General features: G+C 38.3%; 1 protein-coding gene across 1 annotated transcript in view; it reads left to right on the top strand.

Moving 5' to 3' along the window:
* The window catches only part of LOC132403376 (anosmin-1-like), a 133,797-nt gene that overhangs the window by 21,862 nt on the left and 99,585 nt on the right, over positions 1 to 12,350 (top strand). The window contains exon 2 of the mRNA XM_059986794.1: positions 10,793 to 10,840. Coding sequence (XP_059842777.1) covers positions 10,793 to 10,840 — 48 coding nt within the window. The remainder of the gene's footprint in view (positions 1 to 10,792; positions 10,841 to 12,350) is intronic.

Below are 12,350 nucleotides of genomic sequence, written 5' to 3'. Positions count from 1 at the left end.
CTCTTCCATGACCTACTGTGCATTTAAAACCTTACTCATCTCCTGTGGTTCCATATGTGAATTATCATTCTGATTTTTTTTGGGAACATTTTCTCTTTTGTTTGTAACATACTTATAGAATCTCTTATGATTCTCCTTTATCTTAGCTGCCAAGGATATCTCATATCTCCTTCTTGAGCTCTTGATTTCCTTTTTAAGTATACTCCTACATCCCTTGTACTCCTCAGGGATTTGCTTAATCCCAGCTGCCTTTACCTGATATTTGCCTCCTTCTTTAACCTGACCATATCTTCATCAGTCAGGGTTCCCTAATGTTGGCAGCCTTGCTGTTCACTCCAACAGCTACATGCAGGCACTGACCTCTCCCTATGTCAGCTTTAAAAGCTTACCACTTACTAGATGTCCATTTATCTGCCAACAACCCTCCCACTAATCTTTGGAAGTCCCTGTCTACTGTCATCAAAATTGCTTTAGGATTTATCTGTGGAGCCGAGCTATCATTTTCCATAACTTATTTTAAAACTTTTATAACTTATTTGCAAGCGCTCCCCCACTTCCACTTCCGCAACTTCCCTAGCCTCATTTCCCAGGAGGAAGTCAAGCGTTGTCCTTGTTTCTCTGAGAGCTACATGCACAACCCCAGCATCTGCAGAGTATTTTGTGTTTCTAGACAATAGACAATAAGCAATGTTTCTCTAAGTGCTGTTGTTTCATAACGTACGCTGCCCTTGAGTTGCTAAGTCGCATTAAATTTTATTCCTACTGCCTGAAATCTAATTTTGTTAATAAAAATAAACGCAGTTTGTTGAATCCTAAGTAGTTTTTCACATGCGTCCTCTGTGATCCTTATCCTGAAAACATTAAGTAACATACAAAATGCTGGAGGAACTCAGCAGGTCAGTCAGCATCTTTGGAGGGGTATAAAGGGTCGATGTTTCGAGCTGAGACCCTTTATCAGAACTGTATGAAGGGTCTAGGCCCAAAATATCCACTCTTTATTCTTCTCTATAGATGTTGCCAGATTTGCTGAGTTCCTCCAACATTTTGAGTATATTATTCTGCAGAATTTCTTCTGTTACTGAAAAGGTTAACTTGGGTTGGGCACAGTTTGCAAGCCCGGTGGCAATGTGTATTAGATCTCTCTCCTTTAATTGATGGAGTCTGAGCCCCTTCAGCGATTGCAGTTTGATTCTTGATAAGATAATGTCAAAATTAGCTGAGGAAGAGAGGGCAGATGGAGAAATTCGACCTCTGCTATTGTAAAGGTGCAATGTGTTAATTATGGCACTTGAAAAGCTTCCCCTGTTCAATTTAAATTGATTCCTGTACTTTCTAGCAGAAGCTTTCTTTAGATATTTATGATTTCATTATTAGATGAAGCAACAATTTCGTATCCCATATCATTACTTCTTTTGGAGCTTTAGAATTTAAAGCTGGTGCAGTGACAGTGGGAATTATTTAATCCTTTGGAGTATTTCCTGTGATTAAAGCAGTTAGTGGTGCATAGAATTCTGTTAAATTTTACTTTTTCCCACAGTAGTTAGAAACTGTAATTAGACCAATCTTCTTACATTTTAAATGTAACTTTAAGTAAAAAAAAACATTTTGGTAGAATATTGGCTGCCTTTTATATTTCATTTGAAATAAATCATGGGCCATTTAGCACATATGTTTTAAAACCAAAAGCACACAAAATCATAGATTTTTATACTAGAGTACAGGAAAACTTATGTTAGTATGTAAAATAGTATTTGAAGTCCTCATTCCTTGCAATTTGCTGAACTACAGGGGTGAAATACATATATAAATATCAAGTGATAACATGATCAGGCATATCATGAGATTTATTGATCTCCAGTCTTCCAATTCTGTGAGTTGGCTAAACATAGGATTGACAGTGTGTGGTTTGTCTAGGTGGTCAGAGGTTCGGGGTAGGGACAAGGGAAAGCATAGCCCACGGGGAAAAACGGAGGAAATCTGCTCATTTCTAAGTCTCTGTCACAGTAGCATTGGAATCCAGTGCACTTCACAATACAAGTTAGTGTATGTAATGTAACTGAAACATGGGTGAGGATTGTGATTTACAAAATAATAATTTTGAGATAAGGAAAACGTGGAGAGATGGCAGTTAACCAAACAGTGTTGAGATTGAGATACGTTGAATCCGAATATCAGAACATAGTTTGCAAATAGCAAAATGAGGTAGGAAGGGAAGAAAATTTGCTTAGAATTAAATGTCCTATGTCAGCAATAGAACAGCTTAAATGCTTCTATCTAGTCTTCATACCAGGCCGTGGCTGCATCATGGCCTGGAATGGATATACCATTGCATTTGAAGGTAAAGTCCTACAAAATTTAGTGGATTCAGCCCAATACATCCTGGTAAACCTCTCGCAAACATTTAATACTTCTACATGAAACACTGATAGGAAAGCAGCATCCATCATCAGAGATGCCCACCAACTTGGTCATGCTCTCTTCTCACTGCTGTTATCAGGTAGAAGATACAAGAGCCTCAGGACAAACACCACCAGATTCAAAAATAGTTTCTACATATCAACCATCAGGCTCTTGAATAAAAGGAGTGTGGTGAACTACATATACCTGTCTGGACACACCCCCTGCTGACTGCTCCTGTGGCTCCTCCCACAGACCCCTGTATAAAGGCGATTGAGGCCTGAGCCTGGCCTCTCAGTCTCCAGGATGTAGTATGGTGGTCAACCACTGCTTGTTCCTTCTTCCAGTCAATAAAAGCCGATAGCTCGCCTTTATGTCTCAGAGTGAGTTATTGATGGTGCATTAAGGAGGTAACTACACATTTGCCCCATCATTGAAATGTTCCCACAACCAATGATTTTAAGAACTTTTTATTTCATTATTTTATGTTCTTGTTACTTATTGCTTTTCATTTATATTTGCATTTGCACAATTTGTTGTCTTCTGCACTCTGGTTGATCTTTTATTGATCCTGTTATGGTTACTATTCTATAGATTTGCTGAGTATGCCCACAGGAAAATGAATCTCTGGGTTGCATATGTGACATATACATACTTCAATAATAAATTTACTTTGAACTTTGTTCAGAAGATCTCTTTGAAATGACGGGTCACTTTGGTAGAAGAAATTAAAGGATTGACTATTTTCTAAATGGAGAGAAAATTTAAAAAAACTGAGGCACATAGGGGCTTGGGATTCCTTGTGCAGGATTTGCTAAAGGTTAATTTGAGTGTGATGAGGAAGGCAAATGCAATGTTAGCATTCATTTCAAGAGGACTAAAATACAAAAGCAAGGATGAAATGTTGAAATTTTATAAAGCACTGGTGAGGTCTCACTTGGAGTATTATGAGCAGTTTTGGGCTCCTTATCTTAGAAAGTATGTGCTGAAACTGCAGAGGATTCAAAGGAGATTCATGAAAATGACTCCAGGATTGAATGGCCTGTCGTATGAAGTGTGTCTGATGGGTCTTGGCCTCTGTTTAGTAGAATTCAGAAGAATGAGGGGTGACCTCATTGAAACTTAACAAATGTAAAAGGCCTTGATAGAATGGATGTAGAGAGGATGTTTCCTATGTTGGGAGAGTCTAAGACCACCAGAGGACACAGTCTCAGAATAGAGGGTTGTCCTTCTAGAACAGGGATGAGGAGGAATTTCTTTAGCCAGAGAGTGGTGAATCTGTTAAAGATTTGGCTAGTGGCCAAGTATTTATGTATATTTAAGGTAAGGGGTTGATAGATTCTTGATTAGTTAGGGAATGAAAGGATAGGGGGAGCAGGTAGGAGATTGGGACTGAGAGGAAAATTGGATCAGCCATGATGAAATGGTAGAGCAGTCTCAATGGGCCAAATGGCATAATTCTGCTCCTATATTTGATGGTCTTATGATCTGTAATGACAGAGCATGCAATCATTATAACAGGGTATAAGTAAGTGACCAAGTCCAGCAGTATTTGGGTGTAGCACAGTGTCTTGCAGCTTCTGCTGGACACCTGATGCTGCGTTTGGAGTTTGTACATTCTCTATCTGATTATGAGATTCTTTGGGGTTCTCCGATTTCTTCTCCAGATCCCAAAGATCCCATCTATGAGGCTGGATACAAGAGCCCATGATATTACAGGAATAGTTAGAAGATTGACTGGTTGTTAGAAGGCAAATATTGCAAATAAACAACAACACAAACAAAATGCTGATGGAACACAGCAGGCCAGGCAGCATCTATAGGGAGAAGCACTTTATTGCAAATAAAGTAGGCTTTTCCTGGTTGGCTGCCGCTGTTTAATGATAGTTGATGCTGGGACCACAGCTTTTCACGTTATATGTCAATGACAGCCAACAAAATTGATGATGGTTTTGTGACCAAGATAAATACTGGGGCAGCTAGTGTTGAGGAAGCAGAGAGTCTGCAGAAGGACTCTCAGAAGATTGGGAAAATGGGCAAAGAAGTGGAAAGTGGAACACAGTGTAGGCAAATATGTGGTAGTGCACTTTAGTAGAAGGATTAAATGCATAGACTATTTTCTAAATGGAGTAACAAATCAGAAATCAGAGGTGCAAAGGGACTTAGGCGTCCTTGTGCAGGATTCCCTAAAGGTTAACTTGCATGTTGAATTGGCGGTAAGGAAGGCAAATGCAATGTTAGCATTCATTTTGAAAGGTCTAGAATAAGGAAAGATGTCATGCTGAGGCTTTATAAGGTATTGGTCAGAGCACACTTGGAGTATTGTGAACACTGGCATTGGAGAGGATCCAGAGGAGGTTCCCAGCAATGAACCCAGAAATGAAAGGTTTAACATATGCAGAGTGTTTGATGGCTCTAACCTGTATTCACTGGAGTTTAGAAGAAAGAGGGAGGATCTCATTCAAACCTATTGAACATTGATATGGAGAGGATGTTTCCTATATTGGGCGAGTTTAGGACTAGAGGGCACAGCTTCAGAATAGAGGCATATCCCTTTAGAACAGAGGTAAGGAGGAAAATTCTTTAGCCAGAATCTGGAGGTGGTGAATTTGTAGAATTCATTGCTACAGGAAGCTGTGAAGGCCAAGTCATTGGGTATATTTGAAGCAGAGGCTGATAGGTTCTTAATTAACAAGGGCATCAAACAATGCACAGAAAAGGTGGGAAAGTGGGGTTGAAAGGAATATTAAATGAGCCATGATGGAATGGTGGAGCAGACTCAACAGAACTAATGGCCAAATTCTGCTTCTGTTTCTTATGGTCTTGTATCCACATTAGTCAGTTAATTGGCCACTGTAAATTGCCTCAAGTATTGTGGTAGAATCTGGGGGAAGTTGGTGGGAATGTGAGAAGAAAATAAGAATAGTATAAGTGGGTGTTTGATGACCTACAATATGACTGATTATTAAACTGTGTCTTTGAAGACTAACTTTTTGATCTTTTCCTCAAGGAAATGTTTGTGTTTTTGTTTCTGTAATTGCTCATGTTCAATTAATATAGGAGTTATGCTCTACAGAAAAATTACAGTACTTAGAAGTAAGAATTAATATGAATTTGATAAAAATTGGCGTAAAATATTTCTGCAATGAAGTTATGTTTTCTCTTTAAATTTTTAGTTTCAATGATACAAATCTATTCTCTCATCCCCGTTTTCAAATCCCACTGCACTATCTACTCTGGAAGGATCAATATGTTTTTTTCCACAAGGATGGCCGTTTTCAGGAATGCATGTGTTGTTTATTTATAGCAGTAATTCTTCATCAATATTCATTCCCTAACTTTCTAACATCAATCAGGTACTTTTACTCCTGTTGCCTGTGCTTAAATCTAACTCTCCATGCTCAACATAAGTTTATATGTTTTATTTAAGACATAACTTTAGGCTGACTAAAACAAATGATCATTCAGAATTATTGGTATCGTACACATTGATGTGGTCAAGATGATAAAGCCAATTTTCTTGCAATTTACCCTGTTTCCACCAATAGTTTAAATTTGTTTTTCTTTGGTAATGACAGTGGTGTCTTGTAAAATCCTAACAAACTGAATTATCAGCATATTATTCTACCTGGATGGGGGTGCGAGAACTGCCTCATATTTTATTCCTGCAATCTGCCACAATTTCATCAGAATTACAAATTCATTTTTTTCTATCTTGAGGAGCAGGTGGCGTTCCCAGTGTCCTTATAGAGTATTCTCCATGAATCAAAATCAATGATTATCAGCTCTTTGAGTGTGCACAGCAAAGAGTCAGATGAGGATTGTCCAATGAGCATAACAAGCTATCTTAATTCTCTGTCACTGAAGAATGAAAAACATCAAATGTAATCAGTATATGCAGTCATTTAAAGACAACATTCTAGAGTTGATTGCAGATGCTGAAGAGCACTAGGAATAGCTCCTCACCTTATTCCCAAACTGGCCACCCTGCTATGACTAGAAATTGGGTGATTTGTTGGGAAATTGGCTTCATCATCTTAATAACATCAATGCATGGCCTTTAATAGCCTATACCTGAATAATCATACTTTTTTAAAGCCTGGTCACCTTAAAGCTGTGTCACATATGCAAAATACTAACTTACTAAGTGGTACCAGTACTTCAAGCAATCAATGTTTAAAGTGAATACATCAGTAGTACATTGGTGGGCTTGCCTTGATTATCAGATGAAAAGGATTAACCACAGGAGAAAAACTGTCAATGCTCTGACTGAGGGACTTATTTCACAACTATTGTTCATCTCTGGGCATTGAAATACATTCCTCCTTCACGGCTAAGGACTACATCCAATGCTCTGTGGTCTGAAAGCTTCTGTAGTCCTCAGCTCTTCAGTCTTGCATGTGATACTTAATACATTACAGCCATGTATTTTGAAGATTTTGCATTTTGCTCCTTTAACATAAAGTATATCACCAGCAAAATGCAAACAAATTCTGTTACCAGAATAGTAGAATTATAGTATTACAGTAGATGTAGTAATTGTTTGCATTTGGAAAATCATCTGAGAGGTGGATTGCAGGTTGCCATCTTTCAATTCTTGTGCTAACCTAATGTTACATACAGTGGATTCTGGTTAATTAAGGCCTATTGGGATCCCTACATATTGGCCTGATTAAATAGCTGCCCCAGTTAGCCGAAGTTTCATGGAAATAGTTAAAACGATATAAAAATACAAACTCCTGTTCAACTGAGTAACAAATGATGTATTTAAATGAGAAATTAGAACACTACCAATACTTTTACAGGCAACACGAGTGAATCCCTTCATCAGGCCCGAAACGTTGTCACTACCTCCTCCCATAGATGCTGTCTGGCCTGCTGAGTTCTGCCAGCATTTTGTGTTTTTATTCAATACTTTTACAGCACTGTAAAACTGTGTATTAGTTCCTAATTGTTATCGACAGAGGAATTCACCCAGTATATTCTGCTAGGTTCTTTTGGTTGACTGTAAATGAACAAAATCAGCACAGACACCTAATGTAGATAATGAACTGGCTTCATGCTATACTTTGACGATTTCATCTTCCAATTTTTCATTTTCATTGCAACATTCAAGCTGTTTGTTGATACCTTGAAATTCTTAATTGTTTCTAACTTGTTGAAGTAGTCGAATTGTTCCATTTTCACTTCCAGACACTTTTGATATTACCAAACCTGGATGTTTGAACCCGTAGTGAGCAAAACAGTTCTGAATGATCTTGAATTACGTCTTGCCAACTATCAGTCGCTGCTTTTTGAATACCATACGAAATTGACGTGATTTAAAAACTGTTTGCTCTAAGTACAGTAGTATCTAACGGTCACACAAGTTCATACAACTATTTGGCAACAGTATCCTGTCCCAATTAAGCGACATGGTGTCCCAAATAAACAAAGGAAATCCCAGGTGTTTTCTGGATTAGTTTTTGTTATTGAAGAGTTGTCTCAAATATATGGCTGCCACAATGGCCCAATTAACTGGAATCTACTCTGCATTGTTTTCATTTATGTCACCATGCTTCTAATCTCAAGTTACCATAGTAATCAAAGATCTCTGCATCAGTTATGAATAGCATATTTTGAGCTCATTATTAGCTTCAACTCAAAGTTTAAAGTATGTTTAAGTACATATATGTCATGATGTACAACTCTGTGATTCATTTTCTTGCAGCTTTACTCAATAAAGCCAATAACCATAATCGAATTAATGTAAGACTGCACTCCTAGGTGTACAACCATTGTGCAGAAGACAATAAACTGTGAAAATACAATCAATAAATAAATAAATAAATAAATAAATAATGACTAAGCAATTAATATTGAAAACATGAGATGCAGAGTCCTTGATAGTGAGTACATAGGTTATGGGAGCATTTCAGTAATGGAACAAGTAAAATTCAGTGAAATTACCCCTTTGGTTCAAGAGTTTGATGGATTGGGAGTAACAACTGTTCCTGAACCTGGTGGTGTCAGTCCTGAGATCCTATACTTTCCTCCTGATGGCAGCAGTGAGAAGAGATCATGGCCTGTGTGGTGCGTGACCCTGATGATGGATGCTGCTTTCCTGCGACAACAATCCATGTAGATGTGCTTAATGGTGGCAAGAACTTTACCTATTTTTTGTAGGACTTTCTGTTCAATGGTGTTGGTGTTTCCATACCAGGCTGTGGTACTCTCCACCACACATCTTTCAAAGTTTGTCAGAGTTTACCATGCTTTCTTCATAAATGCACTTGGGTATTGTGCCCAAATCAAGTCCTCTGAAATGATAACACCAAGGAATTTAAAGTTTCTGACTCTCTCCGCCTCTGATCCTCCAATCAGGACTGGCTCATGAACCTCTGGTTTCCTCCTCCTGAAGTCAATAATCAGTTCTCTGGTCTTGCTGACATTAAGTAAGAGATTGTTGTGGCACCAGACTGAGCAAGGTTTTCAATCTCCTTCCTATATGCTGATTTGTCTCCAGCTTTGATTTGGCCTACAACAGTGGTGTCATCAGCAAACTTCAATGTGGCACTGGAGCTGTGCTTATCCACATAATCAGAAGTGAAGCAAGGGGCTAAGCACACAACCTTGTGTGAAGTAACAGGATATTTAAATATCAATACAAATAAAATCTGATGATATTACTTGGAGATGTTATGTAGTTTCTAATAGACTCAAGTTACTTTACATCCAGTGAAGTGTAATGATGGTTTCATAAGGATAGAGTTTCTGATTTGGAAACAAGAAAATCACAATCTAAATGCAGTTGACTTTCTTGGTTAGATTAGGAATCACATGCTCCACCACAAACTTAAACCTCTAACTCATAAAAACAGAATTAGCTCATTTGGCCCATCAAGCCTGCTCCACCATTCAATCATGACTGATTTATTTTCCCTCTCAACCCTAATCTCCTGCTTTCACCCAGTAACATTTGATGTCCTTACTAATCAAGAACCTATCAACCTCCAATGACTTGACCTCCACTGCCATGTGTGGCAATAACTTGCACAGATTTACCACCCTCTCACTAAAGAAATTCCTCCTGATCTCTTCTAAAAGGATGACCATGTATTCTGAGGTTGTGTCCTCTGGTCCTAGACTCTCCCACTATTAGAAACATCCTTTCTATATGCACTCTATCTAGGCTTTTCAATATTTTATAGGATTCCTCCCATTCCCCCTTTCTTCTAGGCTTCAGTGGGCATAAGTCCGAATCTATCAAACGCTCCTCAAACATTAAACCTTTTATTCCCAAGATCATTCTTGTAAACCTCCATTGGACTCTTTCCAATGCAAGCACATCCTTTCTTAGATGTAGCCCTCAAAACTGCACATCATACTCATCAGGTGGTCTGACCAATACTCTATAAAGTCTCAGCATTACATCTTGTTTTTATATTCTAGTCACCTTGAAAGCAATGGTAACATTGCATTTGCCTTCCATACTATCAACTCAACCTACAAGTTAATCACTGGGGAATCCTGCACTAGAACTCCCAATCCTTTAGCTGAATTCGCTCAATGTTTAGAAAATAGCTTATGCCTTCATTCCTTCTACCAAAGTGCATGACCATACACTTTCATTTTCTGTGTTTCATCTGATTTTTTTGCCCATTCTATTAAACTATTCAAATTTTTCTGCAGATCTCTGGCTTCCTCAACATTACCTGCCCCTCCACCTATCGTGTATCATCAATAAATTTGGCTACAAAGCCATGAATTCCATTCTCCAGATCATTAACGTATAACATGAAAATTAGTGGATCCAACACTGATCCCTGTGGAACATCTAGTCACTGGTAGCCAATCAGTAAAGGCCCCCTTTTATAACACAAAATGCTGCAGGAACTCATCAGGCCCAGCAGCATCGATGGAGAGGAATAAAGAGTTGATTTTTTGGGCTAAGAGCCTTCATCAGTCCAGAGTCCCTTGTGTTTAAGGCCCATACATTCCCTGTAGGCTAATCTTATGTCCATGCTATCATATCATGGGCTCTTGTTTAGCAGCCTTATGTGTGGTAACCTTGTCTAAGGCCTTCTGGAAATTCAAGTAAACAGCACCCACTGACCCACTGCTTTGTTTATCCTTCTCTGTTATATTCTCAAAGAGTTCCAACAGATTTGTCAGGGAAGATTTCATAAAGTTTTTTATGATCAAACAGTGTGGTGCTTTTCACTCTATTAAAAAGTTCCAAGGTGTATTGCAGTATTTGCACATATGTAATCATAACTAGGAGTGCATTTGTGGCACAGAATAAAATTTTTAATAGTATTGAATATTTTTTAAAAATTCTAGCTGTTTCATCAGATTGCATTATTAATTTTTCAGGAGAGTATTAGAAAATTGATGAATTGATTTTGTTTTGCAGAATGATGAGATTCTAACTTGGTGCGAGGGCCACAGGAGGTGCACCCAGGTGAGTACTAGTGTTTTCATTGCAAAATGGCTCTACTATAGCACACTCCAGTCTGCAACTGTACATTTAATATATCTACTTGATGTGTGCTTTTAACAATGTTAGGTCTTTTAATTCTTTTTAACGTAATATCTGTCAGTCAGTGGTCTGTTTTCATGCAGAATAACAGGTTTGTTGAATTTGACTGATGAAATCAGGTGGATTACTTGAAGATAAAATGATGAGAAACTGGTAGTAGAACATAAGGAATGTAAACAAAAGAAATTATTTTGTATGCTTTATATTTAAGTTGCCGAATCCTTTGCTTCAAATTTACAGCCTGCAACTCAATCTCACTCATCAGTGTGTGGAACATCCACACACCTGGAAGTGATTTATCATATTGTGACCTAATCATTATTTCAATTGGCTTTGTTAAACTGTGAAGTTGGGGCATTCCAATTTCTGTGTGCAGTTACTATTTACAGGTTGCTTAGTCAATCTTCTGGAGTGCCTTCAGTGGTGGAAAATCACTTCTTTAAGTAAGGAGACACAAACTATACATATTCTCCAACTATATTGACATCTAAAGAAAGGCCATTAATCCACTGATATTTTTGAAAGGCTATTAATTTGTTTTGGATTTAAGTGAGCTGAGTCTCTGAATAGGCATTTAGTTACAATATTGTCACAGTTTAAAGTGCAGGGGCCAATAGCAAATCATTAAACAAGTTGGCAGAGCCACATCAATGTGAGCCTCCACCTATAATGGCAAATATATTTTACTCTGTTATGAGATGTGGATATCAGTAATTCAGTATTGGACATCTGATAGCAGAGAGAAAGAAGCTGTTTCTAAAAGATTAATAGGGGGTCTTCATGATCCTGTACTACTTCCCAACTGGTAGTAACATGAAGAGGGCATGTCCTAGATGTTGAAGGTCTTTAATGATGGATGCTGCATTCTTGAAGCACTTCCTCTTAAATATGTCTTTGATAGGGGAGAAATTTGTGCCTAAGGTGGAAGTGGCTGAGTTTGCAGCCTCTTGCAATCTTGCATATTAGAACCTCCATACCAGTCTGTGATGGCAAACATCTGTAGAAATTTGCAAGAGTCTTTTGTGACATACACAATCTCTTCCATCTCCTAATGAAGTAGAGCTGCTCATATACCTTTTTGTGTTTGTATCAATTTGTTGGGCCAAGGATAGATCATCTGAGATGTTGACACCTAGGAACTTGAAGCTGCTCACTCTTTCCACTACTGACCCGTCAATAAGGACTGGTGCATGTTCTCTTGATTTCCTGCTGCTGAAGTCCACAATCAATTCTTTGGTGTTGCTCACATTAAGCACAAGATTGTTGTTGCAACACCACTCAACCATTCAATAAATCTCACCCCTGTACACCTCCTTGTCACCTTCTGAGATTCTGCCAGTACCAGTCATGTCATCACCAAGTTTATAGATGGCATTTGAACTATGCCGAGCCACACAGTTATGAGTGTTGAGATGGAGCATTGGGTTTGATG

The sequence above is a fragment of the Hypanus sabinus genome, chromosome 2 (assembly GCF_030144855.1).
Source record: "Hypanus sabinus isolate sHypSab1 chromosome 2, sHypSab1.hap1, whole genome shotgun sequence".
Taxonomy (NCBI): Eukaryota; Metazoa; Chordata; class Chondrichthyes; order Myliobatiformes; family Dasyatidae; genus Hypanus; species Hypanus sabinus.
The sequence above is the reverse complement of the archived record's forward strand: the minus strand, read 5'-3'. Positions and strand labels throughout refer to the sequence as shown.